The sequence below is a fragment of the Artemia franciscana genome, chromosome 15 (assembly GCF_032884065.1).
Source record: "Artemia franciscana chromosome 15, ASM3288406v1, whole genome shotgun sequence".
Taxonomy (NCBI): domain Eukaryota; kingdom Metazoa; phylum Arthropoda; class Branchiopoda; order Anostraca; family Artemiidae; genus Artemia; species Artemia franciscana.
The window spans coordinates 4,603,955-4,626,287 of record NC_088877.1 but is presented as its reverse complement, the minus strand read 5'-3'; the positions used below and the strand labels follow the sequence as shown (position 1 = coordinate 4,626,287).

At 34.4% G+C, this 22,333-nt stretch overlaps 1 protein-coding gene across 1 annotated transcript in view; it reads left to right on the top strand.

Moving 5' to 3' along the window:
- Positions 1-16,183, top strand: part of LOC136036728 (RNA-binding Raly-like protein) — a gene marked incomplete in the record, with an annotated part of 113,052 nt that extends 96,869 nt beyond the window's left edge. Inside the window, 3 exon segments of the mRNA XM_065719077.1 lie at positions 7,211-7,285; positions 11,595-11,666; positions 15,996-16,183. Coding sequence (XP_065575149.1) covers positions 7,211-7,285; positions 11,595-11,666; positions 15,996-16,094 — 246 coding nt within the window.
- Between the last annotated feature and the right edge of the window lie 6,150 nt (positions 16,184-22,333).

Here is a 22,333-nt window from a genome sequence, read left to right as displayed (position 1 = left end):
CATGGAAATGTAGGGGGAGGTGTCAAATGTACTCTGAGAAATTTAGGGTGAATTTTGTCGTTTTTCTATTAGCTTATGAAATTGCCAACAAAGGCATATTTCAAATCTACGAAAGGTGAAATTCTAGTGGGCGGCTACCCTCTACCCCCCCTCCTAATCAAAATACCTGTGGTGGTCTATAAGCTAATCTAATAGAGTGATTTATTCATTGTAGAAATCTCCAAGACCGTTTCTAGGTTATTTACTCTTACTTGTTACATTCAAGGGGGCTGAGTCTAAATCAGACAAGTTAAAAGATCCATTCAGTTTTTAAAATTATAAAATGCTATATAAAAATATATTTTCTCCTAAAAAATTTTGAGCATCTTAGGATACAAAAATACAAAAATTGGAAATGTTATATTGTTTTATGAGCATCGTTTTCTAAAAATACAAAAATATTATCTTTTCATTGTTTTTCTACTTATTTTTCTTTTTATAAATAAACCAGCAGTTAGAACGTAAACATGTTTGCCATCTCGTCCCTTCCACGCAAATGATAAATTGTATCACATATCTTCAAAAAGTGAGGAGATATTTTTTTGTGTTTGAAAAAAAAACATATTGTCTACAAAAACACTGATACAAATATTTTTAAATATGAATACTAAAAAACATTTTGTTCACAAGAACTTCATACTTCCTTGAATTATTGAATTATTGGATACTTCCTTGAATTATTTGGTAGTAAACTGGTATCACTTTTCCAAACCAACAACTGGAAAGATTAGAAAGCCCTGCCCAACCCTCTAGTCTTGTTTATTACATTTAGTAAGATAAAAGCCTTAATAGCTTTGAAAAAAATATTAAATTATTAGGTTTTAGGGTCTGAAATGTGGTTGTGATCTTAAGATATCTAAAATTATCAGGTGTTGTTAACGTTAAATTTTAAATGAAAGTAAATAATATTTCATATTGAATAATAAAGGTTTTGTAGATTAAAACAGTAGTATTAGTAATATTTATAATGAATATACGATGAAGAATAAAGAAGAATTAGCTCCCAAACTAGCATTAACTCCAAATCTTAAATGATTTGTAGCATGACGATTTATAATAAACGAATTAGAATAGAATTCATATACGATTTAGATGTGATTTAATGAATAATACTATAATCTATAATAATTTAAAATGGGGGGATCTATAGCGATTTTAAGAGATTTTACGATCTAGAATAGGTTAGTGTATTTAAAAGTATACCCAAATGGAATATAACACTGGGATATGGTAAAATAAATCCCTATGTTTTGTTAGAGCAAAAGCCAGGATGGCCTAATATCTAGGGATCTTTATTTATGGGTACCGTAAGTAACTTTACTTTTACCATCAATTATTACGCAATATTTCCCGTTTTTCTATTGTCGTAGATTTTCAAGTGTCTTCTTGTTACCAAAGGTGGGCATTTTCCCGGCATGACCAGTCCCCTAAAACATAACAATTGCATATACAGATATAATTAATCTATATATATAATATTATATATAATTTTAATATATAATTTTGATGCGTTTTTTAAGGTTATTTTTTGCTAACACCCCGAAAAAATTAGCTACGGCCTTGATCGTATACCTTTACTTAGTTGAATGATATGGCTTTTTATATAATTGGTAATCTAAACAAGTTTCATACATCGAACTGTGATATTGCAGGTGTGTTATATTTTTTTTTTTTTTTTTTTTTTTTTTTTTTTTTTTTTTACCGAAAAAGTTTCAAATTTGACAAATTGCAGACGGAACTTGCAAGCGGAAAAAGAGGATGCAGAAACGTAAACATGCAAAGGAAAGAAAAAACAGATGATTCGAAGAGATTGCATCGGTAAAAGTAATAATTTTTCAGGGGCCATAAGAGAATCCATGCTATTTAGTCCAATTTGTATATTTTTTCATTTCCTTAATTTCTTTTATGATTATCAAATATTTACCGGAGCAATTTATGTTTATACATAGCACGAGCATTTAACAAGAGATAAATCATGACTGATCACCGGTCAAAATATGTTTAACATGTCTTTAATCGAGAAGTAGCGCAGGGGAGGGGGGCTAATGAAGGAGCTTGGTCCATCGAATCCTGCTTTGGATCCTCCAATTATGCTTACTATGCGATCCCAGAATGATTACAAGTGAAAGATATATAAGTCTATGGTGTTGAAGAGGAGTATGAAGGAGCTCAGGTTATAGGCCCTATTAGGACCTTCAACTATACACACCAAAGAATCTTTAATTTTTTTTTTATTCTGGTACACGAACAACTCAATCTGAGCAGTATGTACGAACCCCGCTTCTGTTTGGTACAGTCATATTATCATGCAAGACTACTCCCATATAATTTTACTCAGGTAGGTCTGTTAGGTTGTTTTCATGTAGAGTATTTTTTTAATGACCGAAATAACAATGTAATGATGGTATTGTTTGAAGTAGCTATGCAACGAAATCCATAAGAAAAAACTTGTTAAATACATGTGTGCACTCTCTTTGTAAAATAGCGGACTGAACTAATTAGCCATGGTTCAGTGGTTCTGACAGAATTTTCCACATATAGAAGAATTTCCATGCTATAGTTTTACTTCTATTTTTTTTTTTTTAATGCAGCATATCAGTGTCTACTGATAGATGTCTACAGATAGATGATAGATAGATATTTACTGCTTTGAAGCAGCTAGGGCCATGACTTCAAAAAGAAACAGACAATATAGAAAAGAGTTTGACAAAAGGAAAGTTTTACATGATAGAAATGCCATAGTTTTTTTCATTTATGCTTAATTCTAGGAAATTTTTGAGCAAAATCTGAAAAGATTTTCCGTTTTCATGTATGTATTGCTCTTGTGTTCTATTTGAACTTTCTAAGCAAGCTCAAATTCTCACTCCCCGAACAAAATTACTGGTTATGGCCTTGGTTGTATGCCTTCACTTAGTTGAGTTAAGTCGCTTTTTCTATTATTGTTAATCAAAGAAGTTTCATATATCTAATTGTGATATTGAAGATCTGTTTTTTTTTCCGAAAAACTTTTAAATTCGACACCTTGCACACAGAACTTTAGATTTTGACAAAATGAAAGATTTACGTGATAAAAAAAAAACTATTTGAAGCCACCGTATCATAGTTGTTTTCATTTATGCTTAGTTCTAAAAAGTTTTTGAGCAAAAACCGAAAAGATTTTCAGTTTTCACATTGGTATTGCTAAAATAATTCAATTGTTTGAGCTCAGAGAAAAACGTAACATCTAAATAGATGTCAAATGCTAAAACATCTCTTGAATAATATATCATCACTCTTAACTTCACTTTGTGCTCTATTCCTTAGTAAAACTTAGTAATTCATTTCCTTATTTAATTACTTCATAATTATTATAAAGGACAAGAAAATATAATATCTAGAAAATTAAATACTACCAAGCAACGTTTAAAAGTGTTGAATGATCATTATTTCAAATTCATAATTTACCAAAACCATAAGTAATTGAAAATCTATTTTTGTAAGTGGGCTTATCGAGGACAAATGGTGATAGGCTACCAATAGCATTGCAACAATTTTGGGTTCAAACCAGACACTAACTAGCAAAAGAACACAATAAGCTGTTAACACATAAAACGAGAAAAAAGAACAATCTAACGACTTAACTGTCAAAAGTAATTTCTCAGAGGTAACACTCTAGCGTTCAATATGTTATTTATTCGTTATTTTTATTTTGTTGTACTTCATTCAAGCAGAAGATCTATTTTGCAAGGTTTCACTTTTATAACACACATATTTTTCAAGGTCAACAACGGTCAGGACCCTCTAGAGAGAGAGAGGGAGTGGAGGTGGGTACTTTAAAATACCTTCCCGGGATATACTTTAGCATGTAGACCTATCCCCGAAATTTTCATTTTCCTAACCTAACCCCTTTCCGAGATAGCAAGAAGTCACTAAACTAAAATGTCACCTTTTTGGTAAAATTACCTTTTTTCTAGATGCACGACAATAACATTCAAGACACTTGATCAGAATCTGAGACAGGGATTTTGTCCAAAATAGTCGAAAAGCCCGATTAGTGTGCCTCTGTGGATGACAGTACCCCTCACAGCCCCTAGGGCAAGTGTCGTACATCTTAAAATTCGCCCATTATTTGCATTAAATATTTATTATTGGGAAATCGGGGGAAATGTATAATAATTCAGGAACGGGTCAGGGTATTAAATTGAAACTTTCAGGGAATGGCTGTCATTCCACACAAATGAACGGTCGTTTGTCAATCCTAAATTATTGGTTCAACCTTCCTAGGACAATAGGTAGGCGTGCCTTGCTTACCTCTCTTTCCAGTCATTGTAATGGTCCTGTGTCAATTTAAAATTCTTGGTCAACCTGCCTAAGACTCTAGGCAGGCGTGACTTGCTAAAAGATAACAAAAAAGCATTGGTTCAATAAGAGAGGCACACTTACTCCCGACGTTTACCCAAGCCAAATTAACCAAATAGTTGGAAAACTATAGGTTCTATGACTATCTTAGCTTTATGACTATATACCTTAGTTCTACTTACCCTACGAATCGCGCATGGACGGATAATAGATAGACATATATATCTATTAACAAATGAACTAACGTCATTTTTTATACAATCCTAATAAGGGGGTTAATGCCAGAATTACCTCTCATTCAATTGGACTATCTGTCTTGGCTTTTTCTACAATTACCCATGATTTGATCCCCACAAGTATTCGATTTTACTTCAAAAATCAAATACACAAATGCATCGGAGTTATAAAAAGGGCCTTTCTGTGATGTCTCGGGAACAGCTTAGGGTATTAAGTTGAAACTTTCATGGAATTTTGATATGGTTGCAGAACTAAAATTAAAGGCACTATGTGCATCCAGGTTAACAACAGCGTGTATCTGTAAGATTTCAGATATGGCTAAGGGTCTAAAATTAAAATTTTTAGGAAACACTGCAGGTTTTGTATTGATACTATGTACTGATACTATCAATACAACGCATATCCTGGTTGTCAAAAGGGTGCATCTCCAATATCTCGAGAACAGCTTATGGTATTCGGTTGTTGAAGTATGAATGTTGAGGGTACTGTTTAACATAATCAAAAGCCACCGCTTGCATCTAGGCATCACAAGGGTATATCTGCAGAACCTCAAGAACTGCTAAGGCTATTACGTTGAAAATCTAAGGGAGTGTTGAGGGTACTGTTTAACATAATCAAAGACACCGCTTGCATCTAGGTATCACAAGCGTATATCAGCAGAACCTCAAGAACTGCTAAGGCTATTACGTTGAAAATCTAAGGGAATGTTAAGGGAGGTGTTGAACTAATTGAAAAGACGATAAATGCATATTCGTTGTCAAAAAGACGTACCTGTCATAATTCAGGAAGAGATAAGTTAATAGCTTCAAGCAATTTTGAAGGAAGGATGAATTACATAAGAAAACATGATGTGCATCCAGGGTGTCAACTGATGATATCTGTAAAATCTCAGGAACAGCTAAAAGTATTAAATTAAAACTTCAGAAATGTCGAGGGGGATGTTGAACAAAATATAAAACAGTATGGGTGTCTATGCTATTATAAGGGCGTACCTGCAATATCTAAGAAACAGTAAAGGGTATTTAGTTGAAATTTTCAGGCAAATATTACCGGGGAAAGCGGGATAAATCAAAAGACAATATGTGCCTTCATTTTCTCAATAGAGCTTATATGCAATATATCAGAAACAATGGTGTTAAGTTGAAACTTTCTAAGTTGGCCATTATTAGGCAGATAGGCAATGTTAAATTTCCTATCAAAAATTTATGTTAAAATAAGCAAATTTACAGAATTTAACAAGAGGACCTTAAGCACCCTTTTGAATATTTGGACGGTCTTGATGAGATTTCAGTCACGAAATTAAATATTTAATAGAGTCCTAAATCCAAGGTATCAAGCTTTTGTATAGAAAAATACGAAATTTTGTATTTTGTAGAAAAGTATGACTGCGGGTGTAGTTTTTTTCAGGCATGATATTGAACCATTGGTCTTTTATTTCGAACCAGTCAACGGTTTGGCTGGGAGAGGGCTCATTCATGTGAGGTTTTGAGCTTCTAGTGCTCTTTTTAAGTAACAAAAAAGATCAAGCCACAGGAAGGTGTCGGTATTTTGCGATTTTGTCTCCAGCTCCAAAATAGACCTTAATGTTATTGAGTAAAAATTTTTGTATAGTCAATCAGCTTGAACCTATCGGAAATTCTAATAGTCTAATGGCTTAGGAGGTCAGGGGTGTGATGGATTATTTGGTTTTCGCTTTTTTAGCTAAAGTTTGGCTTTTTTGTGAAAACTTCAAAGAATGTTCAATAACAATATTAATGTGTTGGAAAATGTTAATGTAATTGATTATATCACAGTGGTTATGCTCATTTATTTACATTCACTTTAAACAGTAATAGTTTCAGTTCCAATGATTTGAAAGACAATTGTAAACAGAACAATTGTACTTACCAACTGGGTGTATCAGTTACACTCAAAAATGCTTTTAATGAAGTCAGAGTTTAGTTTAAATATTGGAGAAAACCTCTGACGAGCCTCTATGCACATCTCGAATGGTAGCTGTGTAAAACATCTTGTAAGTGTTCCAACTGAAGTTTGAGTAACGTATCTGCAGATCGCAGATCACGGTTGCATGTGCGTCTCGGTGCATTTTTCGGTCTCCTCTCTGTCGATGTCATTACTGCCATTGCTGGACGGTATGTGGGATACTCAACTCTTCCATCTGAAAGACGTGTCACAAATAACCCCATCTGTTTATTTTCTTCTCTTCAAAAATGAGTGGCTGGTTAGTTTTCCAAAGGATTACCGTGTTATTGAATTTGTTATCACCCAACCTTTAATATGCGCCTCAAGTGCTCATTTTTGAATTCGAACGTCGTCAGTCTTTTCTCTGTATTTATATTGATATTCTAGTACAAAGTTTTAATATCTGGAAGAAAATTTAATTAAAATGATGATTTCAATTATAACAATAAGAACAATTAATTTGTTTTATGTTGTGAGAGTCATTTTGTGAGGTTAAGGAGCTGATAAATATCTGTCCAAAAGCAATGCGCTTCGTTGACATCTGGATTGCGTTAATACAGTTGTTATTTTGTTAGTCTTTTCACTTTAATTTACGTAAATGATAGGTTTGTTAATTTAAGAATCATTCTTCCAGGAGGCCAATGGTTCGAGATCACAGAGCCCAAAGCTTGGTGAAAGGGAGGAAGAGGAGAAACAAATAAATGCCCCGGTAATTCTACTATCACTAAATTTGACGGAACTAGAACCTTAAGTTTCAAACCGGCGGTGTTGATTTCCGTTTCTCGGCCCTTCAGCCAGGAAGTGCAATGAGGGTTGGGGGCCAGCCAACCCCTACTTTCGCCCGCCCTTCCTGCTTACCTTCCCCAGATTTCTCCAGGTACCCATTTAGAGTTGTGTTGACTTTGGTTGAGTTTACAGAGTCACACAACTGACCCCCGTCCAAAACCAAATAACCGGTCATGCCAGGAATCGAGCCTGTGCCCCTCGGAAAAAGGATTCCCAACCTAGCGCGCCAATTGCTTAGCTATGACAGCTCTTTCTTACTACTACTACTAACTAATAACTAAAACACCAAGCCGCCTAATGCCAGTACAGCTGCGCTTGCTCCTCTGCCCAAATATATTCGAGGCTTTCCTTCTTTACACCCTATCATAATGTTCAATTTAATCTTTTCTTATGACCTCTTGCCACCCCACTTCAGGGCGTCCTTGTAAACAATTATTTGGTAGAGCGAAATACTTTTATGTGTAAGTGACACCAGCTACTTTTGGTACAAATTCCCTTAATAAAAGAATCCTTATTATCCTTCATTATGATTGCTAGGAACTGATGCAAGCAATCGTCAAAAATTTGTTTCTAAAGAAGAATAGTTTTGTTCCTTGTCAAACAGTTCGTGGTAAAGAACTGTAAGTAAGGAACGACCCTGCTCAATAGTAACCAAAACTATAAAACACGGAGTTTTGACACCAATAGATGCATCAAAAGAATCGGATTTTATGCTGGTTTTAAATATATAAGTTTCATCAAGTTTAGTCCTGCCCATCAAGAGTAACGAGCCTGAGAAAATGTGCCTTATTTTTGAAGAAAAGAGGAAGCACCCCCTAAAAGTCATAGAGTCTTATTGAAAATCACAAGATCAGATTAAGCGTATTAGAAAACATTACTTCACATGTTTCAAGATCCTATCTGCAAAAATGTGGAATTTTGAATTTTTTGCCAGAAGAAAGATCACAGATGCGTGTTTATTTATTTTTGTTTTTTGTCTCTGTTTTTTTCTAGGGGTAATCGTATCGACCCATTCGTGCTAGAATATCGGGAGAAGGCTCATTCGAACGGAAACCAAAAGTTCTAGTGCCCTTTTTATGTGACCAAAAAAATAGGAGGGTGACAAGGTCCCCTCCCACGCTCATTTTTTCCCAAAGTCACCGCATAAAATTTTTTAAATATATGTTTTGTTCAATATAGTCGAAACATTTAATAGCTATGTCTTTGAGGACGACTTAATCTCCAACAGTCCCTGGGGGGAGGGCTGCAATTTATGGATTCTACCCATTGTTTACATATAGTATTGGTTATTGGTAAGTATACAGACAGTTTCAGGGGGATTTTTTTGACGGGGGGGGGGGGTTCTGGGTATTAGTTTATGTGGGAGGGCCTTTCAATGGAATTTTTCGTGGGAGAAGATAATTTCCATGAAGAGAGCGCTGGATTTCCCAGCATTATTTAAAAGCAATCATAAATTAAATAAAAAAACAAGCATTTTCAACTGAAAGTAAGGAGTAACATTAAAACTTAAAACGGACAGAAATTATTAATGCGAGGGGGCTTGTCCCCTCGCCAGTACCTCGCTCTTTACGCTAAAGTATTTTTCGTTATTTCAAAAGAGCTATTTATTCTAATTAAACGGATTTGTGATTCAACCCTAACTCTTCAAGAATTGGAACAAAATTCGAACTTTAGCACAAAGAACGAGGTATTGATGAGGGGACAAAACCCCTTCTATTACGTATAGGAGAAAGTTTTCCCCCTCGTCAATACCTCGCTCTTTACGCTAAATTTCGAATTTTGTAAAATAATGGACGATATAAGCAATAATTTGTCTGTGTTATTTTCCAGCCAATGTAAGCATTTAATTTATCTTAAGCATTTTCATAACTATGATTTTAATGTGATTATAAACCAAAGATATTCTATTTCTTCGGCTTTTGGTTGCTAATAAACAAAAAAAAAACAAGTTGTTTTCCAACTGAAAGTAAGGAATAACATAAGAACTTAAAACGAATGTAAATTATTATTTATATATTTTAAAGATCTTTCCTTTCATTCAATTCAGTCATTGGAGAATTGCTCAACTTGTGACTCTTATTTTCATAAAAACAGTTTCATCCTCTTTGGCCATTTTGCTACTATGCCTTACAAAATTAGTTACCCCTTGATATTCCTTATTTTCCTTATATTCCTAACTTAATATTCCCCTTAATATCTCCTAACTTAATATTCATTATATTCCTGATTCCTTACTTTCAGTTGGAAAAAAAAGGAGTTTTTTTTCCAACTGAAAGTAAGGAATAACATTAGAACTTAAAACGAATATAAATTACTACTTATATCTTTTAAATATCTTTTCTTTCATTCATTTCAGTCATTTGAGAATTGCTCATCTTGTGACTTTCATTTTCATGAAATGAATTTCATTCTGACGTATATCTTTAAAAGATCTTTCCTTTCATTCATTTCAGTCATTTGAGAATTGCTCATATTGTGACTTTCATTTTCATTAACATAGTTTCGACCTCTTTGGCTGTTCTGTTTGGTTCCGCACATATCGCTAATTTAAGTAACGTGGGATAATCTTTCTATGGATAAATTTCTCGTGGAGCAAGGGAATTTTCCATGGAAAAGGAGCTGGATTTCCCAACATTATTTAAAAACGATAAGCAATTAAACAAAAAAAGAGTTTTTTTCAACTAAAAGTAAGAAGCAACAAATTCAAAACTTGCACTAATTCAAAAACGTTTAGGAATGAAATAACAAAAACAAGTTTATTTTAACTGAAAGTAAGAACCGAAATTAAAATTTCAAACGAACAGAAATTACTACGTATATGAAAGGGTCTGTCCCCTCCTCCACACCCCGCTCTTTACGCTAAAGTTTTTATTGTTCTAAAAGTAGAGATGTGAGAAAGAGTCAAACCTCAGCACAAAGTATGGGGTGTTGAGGAGGGGACAGCCCATTCTATATATGGAATAATTTCTATTTGTTTTAAGTTTTAATGTCGTTCCTTACTTTCACTTAAAAAAAAGAATTGTTTTTTTTATTCAATTCAGAGACTGATTGAAAAAATCATAAAATTAACTTCTTCAATGATATTTCCCAGTGTAAGTCTAATGACTAAATTAAGACGCTGTAATAATTTTCTTAGATGTGGTCCCTGTGCCATATCTATATATTAAATCAATTTTTTGTATTACCTTTACTTTTAGAAATATAGTACTAACATTCACAATTATGTCTGATGACTAATAATGTAAATGATGTAAAAGTATGTAGTTGTAACTTGTTTCTGTGAATTTATTTATTTGCAATATGTTTCGCTAGTATGCTTTTGGGATGTTAAATCCAAATCTGAAATTAGTTTTTCTGAATAACCTGTGCTTTTTAAAATATAGTAGTATCATCCACAATGAAGTTTACTGCTAAATCACTCTATGTATGTCAATGATTTTATAAGTTATATAATAACTACTTCCTGGATTTATTTGTAATATATTTAATTAATATATATTTAGAATGTTGAACCCAAATAAGAAACTAACAGCTGTATCAGCTGAACTTGTTTTAAATATAGCAACTGTTTTCTTAATTAACTTTACTGTAAAATCACTTTATATATCATTATGTAAAATTATATGGTAAGAACTAGACCCCTTATTTTTATCTATTTGTAATGTTTTGTTAATATATTTTGGGATACTAAACCTAAAAACAAATCTCTTTTTCTGTATCAACTTCAGATTTTCAATGTCAGGTGGGCATGTGCCCCAAAATTTTTTGCCTTTCTCCACCTCAGATTTCAAAATTCCTTTATTGGAGGGAATTATCTATGAAATTCCTTTTGATATTGCTTACAGCCATATTTTTGTAATACTGAATCCAAATATAATACGCGTTATCTCTAACAACTAATATAATTTTATCAGAAATTCAGCAATAACATCCACAGCTAAGGTTTAATAATGGATTAAAATTAAAGGTTTTATCAATTTCGTGCATGTTAAAATTTTGAGTACCAAATTACAAACTATTGTTTTGCTTGAATTCAACTTGTTAAATATATAACATCAGCGTCAAAAACCACAGGATCGAAACCACCGTTGCCAAGTGTTATGGTTTTTTCCTGATTTTAACGTCAGGCTTATACTTAGAAGCGAATATTATGCCTCGGGCACTAATCTTTTAAAACACGGATTAATGTCCTTTTTTCTTTGTCTTTCTTATACATCCTATATTGTTTGCAGGTTTTTGAGGCGAGTGAGTTTTCTCCTGTCGGTGAAAATGGTCATATTACAAAAGACCAGTTGGCTGAAATAGTAAGTCAGACCCCTATTCACAACCATAATCCTTTGCTTGTTGTTTTCATTTATATTTTCAAACTCCCTTCTGTATTTGCTACTCGAAGAAAAAGAGTTGAAGTAGAGGTTCAATAGTAAATTCGAAACTGAAAGAGAAATTCAAAACGCGATATAAAACATATCTCGAGAATATAAAATATAATATGAAATATAAATAAAATAAAACATTATATATATATATATATATATATATAATATAATATATATAATATAAATATATAATATATATATATATATATATATATATATATATATATATATATATATATATATATATATATATATATATATATATATATATATATATATATATATATATATATATATATATATATATATATACGAGAAATTCAGTAAAATGTGGTAATGAAGAAGTTTATCTCTGTTTTGCAGGGAGTACAAGGGTATGCTCTTTCTTATTGATGTCATGTTGGGGGTCAAGACAGTAGTTAATTACCACCGTAACAGTGGATAGCCGTCCTAGCCGAGTTGTTGGCGTGCTAGACTTGAAATCTTTTGTCTTTAAGGACAGGACTTAGAGTCTTGGTTATTTTGTTTGGAACGGGAGTCAGCGGTGTAACTCTGTAAGCTCAGCCAAACTCAACCCAGCTCTAAATGAGTATGCGGAGACATCGGGGGGAAACACAGGAAGCGTCGTATAATTTGCCGCCAGCTACGCATTGTACTCCCAGACAAAGGCAAAGAGTGAGGAGATCGGTACCTACACTACGCAGACCACTGGTGTCGGCTTTAAACTAAAAGTGCTCCTTTAATAGCAATGGTACTGATCATGGTAATAATGATGATGATAATGACTACTATAATGATTTTTTGGTAAATTGATGGTAATTATTATGAGCGCGGTCATGTTTGTAGTGATAGTTGCAACCTTGTAAAGGATGAACTGCAGCTCATAGTAAAAAAAAAACGCGTTAAAAAAAATGACTAGTGAGGGAAAATTGTCATTCTTAGCTGATTCAGGAATGGTAACTATTATCTCGATTAATTTTAACAGTAAAGCGTCATTTCTTTAATTCAAATGAGACCTCTCCTAATCTTCTAGGACTATTCATTCGATACATCACCTCTGGAAAAAAAACAAATAACCACACATCCGCGATCTTTCTTCTGCCAAAATTCCACATTTTTGTGGAAAGGAGTTTTCCACTATAGGGTTATCTTATATGTTGAATCTGAAGGTGCGATTTTAAGTAAGATTGCTTGATTTTTGAGGGGTCCCCTCGTATTTTGAAGACTAGCAAATTCTTTTGGCATAGTAGTTGTTATGAAATTTTTTTTTTTAAGTTTTGGTTACTACTGGGCCAGTTCAATCCTTACTTAAAGTTCGTTACCACAAACTGTTTGATTTTAGACGATTACGACAGACCACGCCCTTTTCTCCTTTTGAACCATCCGCGCACTGCATGTACTTGGGCGTTGCTTCAATACTAAGGCCAAGAAAAAGAAAAATGTGTTCAATTTGGCGTTATTTGCCTTACGGTATTACCCAGAAATGAAAGATTTTATTATCGCTATTCACCAGTTAAGACAAGCCATTACAGCATTATTAGGGACTTGAGTCTTTTTTATTTCAGACCATTATTCTTGGTTACGCAGCTTCCAAAAAGAAAAACTACAGGAAGAAAAATAAATTTTTCTGCAAAGGAAAATAAATATTCTTCTTACTATTTGATATAAATATAAAAATTTGTTTGAAGTATTTTACAAGTGCCAATCAGAAGGGGTCAGACTAGGAGATTCAACTGAACTTATTCAGATTTTGCAATGATCTCGCCTGGGACCAATGCAAGTTATCCGAAAAAATCGCGTGTCAAAGAAAATGTCTGTGTCTATGTCTTTTTCTATGTCTGTTCTTATGTCTATGTCTATGTCTATACATGTCTATTCTGTCCTACCTGAATTAGAAGGTGGTGGAAAACCGTGGTGGCGTTAAAAAACTGCTACGCTTATTTTTCTTCCTTTTAAGTTTCCTGATGGTTTCAATCAAATTAGTGCATTAGTTTAATGAATGATTAGCCTATTGATGGGCTGGTCGGTAGACTCTCACAGGAAATTATCCGTTTGAAAATTAATTCGGCACAAAGATAATTTTGCCAAAAGTCTCTCAGAAGTCGGCATCGGCTCTGCTTTGGCGGAATCAAACTAACGAGAGCAATCACGGGGACAATTTTTTGTGTCTCCTTCCCAATTTGTGTCAAGCAAAAGACGAAAGTCCATGACTTATGACCAGATTAAAGCATTCATTATTTTATCGGGCAATAAAATGCAGTATATATGAGAAACTAATTCCATGCTTGACTTTAAGACCTGACAAAATTATCTTTTGAAGTTTTGTGAGAAACTTAAATTCTAGAGGAGATTTATACAGAGTTTAATCATTGATGCAGAACTAAAGTTTTCAACCATCATAAAAGATATATAGTCTTTATCAATTACAAAAGTGGAAAGGAAAGTGAACTAGCAGTGATATAGTATACAAAATAAAAGCGATTTTTTTTTATTCTTCGTAGTTTTCGTATTTCTTCACTTTCGGAATTGTGAGCAACCTTCTTTTTAGGTAGTTTAGTGGACCTTTTGCCGAAACATCTCCTCTTTTGGTTCAATGGCTGAAAATTTTCCTCGGTTTTGTTATTCGCTTTCTTAGTTTACTTCCAAAAATGGTGGGAGGAGGACTTCCTTCTGAACAGAAGGCTCTCTGGAGATCAATAAGGTAGCTCAAAAATTATTTTCACTTAAAAAAAAAAAAAAAAAAACTTTTCGTCTTTAAGTTGTCAGGGGTTAGCAATTGTGAAAGTTGTCTTCTAACAGATAGTTGAAGCTTTTGTTCGTTGACTCCTATGAAAACCCAGAATGCTATTTTGTGTTGTTCCGTTATATTCTTTCATACTGCCGACACTAATTCCACAGTAAAACATATGAAAGCCCAAAATATCATATCGTGTTGTTTCAATAATGCTCTTTCCGAGACTGTTGCCACAGTTAAACATATGAAAGCCCAAAATGTCATTTCGTGGTGTTTTATAAGAATTCTTTCGTTCTACCGACCCAGTGAAACATACGGAAGCTCAAAATTTCATTTCGTGGCGTTTCAATAATATTCTTTCATACTGCCGACACAGTGGAGCAAAAGTGGAGCACAGGAGAGCGAAAAATATCATTTCGTTTTGTTTCAGTAAAATTGTTTCATACTACCGACACTGTTGCCAAAGTGAAAAATATGAAAGCTCAAAATGTCATTTCGTTTGTTTCAGCAGCATTCTTTCACACTACCGACACTGTTGCCACAATGAAATATATGAAAGCCCAAAATGTTCTTTCGTGTTGTTTCAATAATATTCTATCATACTACGGAGACTATTGTCACGGTGAAGCATATGAAACCCCAAAATACCATTTTGTTTTGATTCAATAGTATTCTTTCATTCTACCGACACTGTTGCCACAGTAAAATATATAAAAACCCAAAATATTCTTTCGTTGTTTCAATAATATTTTTTCATACTACAGACACGGTTGCCACAGTGATAACATATGACAGCCAAGATATTAGGCTTACATCGTTTTAATAATAATTTTTCTAATCACCAACAAAATTGCCACAGTGAAAAAAAAAGACCAAAATCCTATTTTGCGAATATGAAGAATAAGAATTCTTTCATATTACGAAGAATATGACTTGAACAATACGGAATTCAAGAATATGGAAAATATGAATTCATAATGAATATGAATTATTTCATATTTCTCACATAGCTGCCACAGTAAAACATATAAAAGCTCAAAATGTAAATTTCGCGTTTTATTAATCATATTTGTTCATATTACCGTTATAGCTGCCAAAATGAAACAGATGACACCCCAAAATACTATTTCGTGAAATTTTGTGTTGTGTTAATATCATCAACATAGCTACCAAGGTGAAACATATGAAAGCTCTAAAAATTGTTTCGTGTCCTTTGTAACACAATCAAACGCTTTCAAAACCCCAAATTACTACACCACTTTAACAATGTTCTTTCATATTACCGTCATAGTTGCCAGGGTGAAACATCTGATAGCCCGACATGTTATTTCATGTTGTTTTAGCGATATTCTTTCAAAATAAAGACATGGCTGCCACTGTGAAACATACGAAAGCCCAAAATATTATTTCTTCGTGTGTTACTAGTAATTTTTTATATTACCGATGTAGTTGCCACATAGACATTATTTTTTTTTTGAAACCCGAATTTTTCATCAAAATTCAGTGATATTATTTCATTTCAGAGTGTGGAAAACAATGGCAGCTCCTATATACACCATACTGATGTGGTGCAACAGACGGTCACTGGCAAAATGGATTATCAAGATGCAATTGCATCGTAGTACTAGCTATTAGAATGGTTTCTAATTTTAAGTTTTACCCTATCTCTCGGATGTTATTTTTTTAAATTATATCAAGTAATGGTGCCAGACAGCAGATAACATAAAGTCTTTGACTATTAGAGCATTATTTTTGAAACGAGCATCAATGTACATAGGTCACATTAACTTTTCAAAAACAAAATTTAGGGTATATTTGTTGAAATTAAACGCATTCAGTGATACTTTCTTTTTTCAGTTTATAGTACCTACTTATGATTCCAGTACAATTGGTTCAAGTTCAGGCTCGAGCCCTTTAATTCTTTAGATATCAAAGGCTCAAAATTTAGAAAAATCTTAAAGGGCCCAGAGGCCCACTTACTGGGAAAGCAAATCAAATTTAACACTATATTATAATCATTCGTGCAGAACTAGGCCTTTACAAAAATAAATAAGAAGTCTCCACACCCGATACTCACACGATGACAACGTGTCTCAACATTACATTTCAATATCAACAAATCTTATTTCACCAGGAACGTCGAGAATCAAGGCCAACTTCTTAAAGTAAATTAAACAAATTCCATTCCATTATTAATCCTTTTGGTGCTAATTTATTTGATTATTTTTAGTTTCAATTTTTTCTCCGACAAAAAGCATTTTAGGCATTTTGTTAAAGGAACCAAGGATATAGGAGTCCCCGTGTGCGGTAGTTTGGAGGATTTTCGCCGCTTTCAGTTGGAGATTGTGGATGGGTGAAAGTAAAGATGGGAAAGTAGAAAACCATACAGATGGAGAGTAGTATAGAAAAATATAAACAAGAAAGCAGCAAAAAAGACGGAGAAAAATAAAAGGAAAATTTGCTTCGGTTTTCCTATGATTTCCAGTCCTCTTGAGCGTTGACTCTTATCAACTGATTGTGTTTCTTGAATAATAGATTTTCATTCAGAAAAAGTCCAAGAATTCATATGTATCAGTCCACAACTGTAAGGAAGCTCCACTACTGTAGGACAACTCTGGGATATACGGGAAAAAATAAGCAGGTATGACGTTTTTACATTCGAAACTAAATGAACACTGTCGAACCAATGATAAATTTTCTCGGTCATCGTTTGTAACTAAGGAGTAAGATATTGTTAATCTGTAGCCGATCCACCTAACGTATTGTCATCAGCGAATACGATTGGCTTCTTCATGCTTATTGGATACAATTTGAGAATGATATTTCTGACGTAATCCACAGCAGAGACCTGGCGTCGTGATACTAAAAAGCCGATGACCATCGTTGACGTAAATAAGAAATAGAGAACGCCCAAGAACTTAGCCTTGTGACACTCCATAAGCAATTGGAACTTGGTCGTCCGAAGCTTCACCAGTGATAGAAAGGCTAGTGAGATATGAAAAACCGTTATAGTTGTTCCTCGAGAACTCTAGTTGTTCTTCGAGAACACCATGAGTGACTATTCGATAAGGACCTTGCGAGTCAGACTGTCGAAAGCCTTCCTCACATCAAGAAAATTGGTCGTAGGTATGAGACCAGAATTCAATGACTGTCGTATGAGTTGAAAAAGCCTAAACCCTGCATGTTCCGTTGAATGCCCCACATCCAACCAAAATTGAGGTTTATGCAAGAAATTTTTAGCGTCGAGATAAATCATTAGCTGCTTCAGCATTATTTTTCCAATATTATAGAAAAGCCAGACAGGAGAGAGCTAGGCATGTAATTTCCTGGATCCTCATAGTCACATTCTTTGAAGAGAGATGTCACTTGTGCTAACTTGAGTCGCTGGGGAAATACTCTTAATTGAAATGACTTTACACGGTGGCCTTATGATTGATGGAAGAATAAATTTAACGGCTTTAGCAGGAATTTGTTCGAAACTGGTAGAAGAATTCCTGGGGTATGAAATTATTTTCTCGAGTTCCTGTTCTGAAACCGGCTCGAGAACCATTGATTTAGTGCATGGAGGACAGAGGAAGTGCTTTTAAGATTTCGCTTTAGGAGAAGGTTTTTTTCCCTGTCTTCTGTTTTTTGCCCATTTCATCAAAAAAAATTTTGTCAGTTGATGTTGAACTTGGCCTTCATCTGTAATCAACTCATCGTCTATTTTCAGAGATTTGGGATGATTCACCGGTTTTGTTGATTATCATTTTATTACACGATAACATTTGTTAATTACATTCTATATAATTAGTAATTATTCTATATAAATCCTCTCTAATAACATTCTATGTCTTCTTAACATTTTTTTCAGAATTTATAAGTCTCCTAGTAAAATATCCTATTTTAGCTTTACATATCAGCGATTTTTGCAAATGCATCCGATCAAAATTTTAGATAGCAATTTTGTTAAAAAATAGTCCAAACAACAAATAACAACGAGGTCGACACAACCCCCCCCCCCCCCAGAGCTTGGGGACAAGAGTTGTAGGTTATACCCCGGGGGCATTTAAGATTTTTATGGAAGGGGTGGTCGTATAAACTTCGAAATGGGTTCATTTAATTGGGAGTTGAAGGTTTTAGCTCCACTTTTGAGATTTAAAAGTGATCAAAAGTCATGCAGACAACCCACAATAATAACCCACAAGTAAACAGAGGGCAGAAGTGAACAGAGTCCCCCCTCCCTATGTCCTCTTTTCCTCAAATGCATACGATCGAATTTTGAGATGGTAATTTCGTCAAAAATAGGTCAAATACTATATGACCAAAACTCTTCGGCTGAGAAAATCCCACAGAACACAGGGGCAATTGATGTAAGTTATGCCTCGGGGGCATATAAATGGAAAGGTTGGTCGTATAAACTTAATTCGGGGGTTAATTCGATTGGAAACATAAAGTTCCAGTTCCCTTTCAAAAGTCGAAAGAGAACGGAGGGCAAATAGCCCCCCCCCCCACACCATATTTTCCCCAAATACATCCGATCGAACTTTTTAGATATTTTGTTCACAATAGACCAAAGAGCATATAACGAAAACTCTGGGGCTGACATACACACACACGCCGAGAGCGCTGAGGGAGCCCATGGGGGATATAAGGTTCTTATGCATGGGTTGCTGAATAAAATTTGGAGGGGGCTCATCTGATTAGGAATTTAAAGATCTAGTACCATTTTTAAGAGTCAAAAGTAATTGGAAGGTAACTAGCCCTCTCCCAATGCCCTTTTTCCCCAAATGAAGTTGATCGAAATTTTAAGATTCAACTATTGTTCAAAATAGTCCATGTATCATGTAACAATGCCTATGGGGTGACACAGCCCCACAAAGACTGGATCAAGGGCAGTAAGTTGTTTCCCCGGGGCATATACAGTTTTATTGAAGAGGTGGTCTTAAAAGCTTCGGAGGGGGTTCATTTGTGTGGAAATCCAAAGTTCTAGTTTATCTTTAAGATTCAAAAGTGATCAGAGGGCAACTAGTCTCCCCACCCTTACGCCCTCTTGTCCCCAAATGTATCGGGTGGAAATTTTGAGGTAGTCATTTTGTTCAAAATTGTCCAAAGATCGTACAGCAATGCCTTCGGAATTGACTAAACCCCTCAGAGCCCGGGGGTATGGTTTACAAGTTATAACTCAGGGGCTGATAAGGTTTTTGTGGAAGGGTGGTCGTATAAACCTTGGAGGAGGTTCATTTGATTGAAGATTGAAAGTTCCATTTCTAAAAGAAAAAAGAGTAATCGGATGGTAACCAGTCCCCCTTCCCTACACACCCTTTTTTCCTAAATGTTTCTGATACAAATTTAGAGTTAACCATTTTGTTCAGAGTAGTCCAAATGTCAAATAGCTATGGTTCGAGGCTTGAACCCAAGAGGTGGTCGTATTTACTTTGAAGAAACTCATTCAAATAGAAATCGAAACTTCGAGTTATTTTTTAAGAGTCGAAAGTGATCAAAGGGCAACCGCCCTCCCTTCTCCCCACCTATTTCCCCCAAAGACAAGTAGTGACGGCCCAATGTATTCGAGCACATAGATAGGGGGTAAACTATTGGAGCTGCTATTCTCCAATAGTTTACTATTGGATTTGTCCTTTCTAGGACAAATCCACTAGGATTTGCATGTTATATAATAGTTTCATTGATTCTTTCAGAAAACCTACGAGGGTCTCGCTAAATCAAGATTTCTAAGATTGTTACCAAATAGTTTCATTGATTCTTTCAAAAAGCCTACGAGACCCAGCCACATCTAGAATTCTTTGTTTGTTTAAAAACCTGTCAGGTGCTCCCATCCTCCCTTACATCATCCCAATACTTCCACGCTTTTCCACCAAATAGTGTCAGTAAACAAGGGATTTTCGCCGCCATTTCCTATGGCCTGAACGGTTAGAGAGACTATTCATTTTCCAATGAATAAAGGCTTGTTGGGATCCCACTATTTTCAGGAAAAGCAGAAGAGTCATCCAATGTTCTTCTAGCGGGAAATGGGTACCTTTCAATTTTCTCCTGGGGGCTGTAAAAATAGGTATTAGAACAGAAATTCCATCAGTCTTACATAAGATCTTGAACATGTCACATCATTCTAAAAATAGATTTCCATAGAAATTTGAAAAGGGATTGAATTTCTGCTTATATGCTGTTAAGCCTCTCTTTCTATATACCTTCTTCCCCACCAAAAAACATGGTTTGCATAACCGAATTTAATCTACTATAACTTACTATATCAGATAAACATCTAGCCCCCCTCCCCTCCTTCTATTTTGTGATTCTCTCAGTGATAGAATAACCTTTTCTCCCGCAAAATTCATTAAAATGCTATCAAAAGGCTTTGAAGTGAATTACTAAAAAAAGACATAAGTAGCTGCATATGTTAAATTGTTAATGATTTAAAGGCTTAGTTTGTACCGAGCAACTGCTATTCTGATAATTACGTGAAAGGGTTCGTGCCATCCGGCAAATTTGAATATTATGATATTACATGTAGATCGCAAATTGGCGAGTTATGGTTAAACCTAATCAACGATTTTAGCGCAAAACACTTACAGAAATGTATTTTATTTAGGCATTCAATTAGGAGGTCATGAATAATATTCTTACTTTACACTAAATCGAAAAAGAAAACAAGTATCTTTCTGACAATAATATTAAATTATCTGAGAGCCCCTGCTCCATTAATAGGGTCAGATGTAACCCTAAAGTCTACTGATTCTATTGCTTTTTCTTCTAGCATATTCTATTATACATATTTCTCATAAAATTGAAGTTAAGTTACTTTTTTCTATCTTGAAAAAGGAGATTAGATCGGGAAAGTTGAGAGGGGGTCTACAGACTTGTCCTAGGAAAGTATTTTGAAGCATGTACCAGGCTTATTTTTTCGCTATTTAGGGAAATCACTGTATATCACTGAACTCGGGTCCAAATAAAACCCTATATTCTCAATCGGTTATTCCATTGTGATGAGAATTTCGAATTATTGACCTGGAATTCAAGCACTAAATTTTTAGACGACTGAGTAATGATAAATTTTTTAAAGTTTTTCTTTGAAAAAGTGTCGCATGAAAACTGCTTCTAAACCTAAATACAAATAACGTTCACAATATAAAGTTGACAATTTAAATTGGAGATACAGGGTTTCTGACGATGATAAAAAAGGGGGAAAGTAAATAGGCACCAGTGCATTTTCAGATCGTTCTTCTATTACATATAAACACCCTTGTACAAAAAATTTATAGCTCAAATATTTTCCCTTAGTTTATTATAGTGAGAAGAAAAAAGGAAATATTTACGAACTGTGATATTTACTAATTCGATTATTCGGTTAAATGCCTCTTCATACTAAGTTAAATTCTACATAGAGGAGAGGGGGTTAACATATCGTTTACCATCTATTGTCCCGTAGCATAACGATATATTTTTTTATGTTGCAGGGGGCGTAAAAACCATCGTTTTCTAGTATCGATGTGAAAGGGGTGGGGGTTTCATTGGGCAAGTAGAATTTAAGTGGGGGCATTTTGACAATAAAATGTATTATTTTACCTCACGGAAAAGTAAAATTTTGATTAAAGAAAATTTGGACCAATGCTTCCCTCCCCAATAAAGGGCAAGGGCAGGACCTATTTCACCTACACAAGGTGGCAAGAATACTAGTCTATCTGGGCTCCACATGCAAGAAGGTGAGGCCTTGTTACAGTGAAGCTGCCAGACCTCTTACATTCCGTAACCCCATGGTGAAGATGTTGGGTCTTCTACTCCCAACCAAGGTGGAGCTATTGATCTTAATGTAAGTGTAAATTCTTTGATATTTCTAAAAAACTTACCAATTTTTCAAGCTAATGTA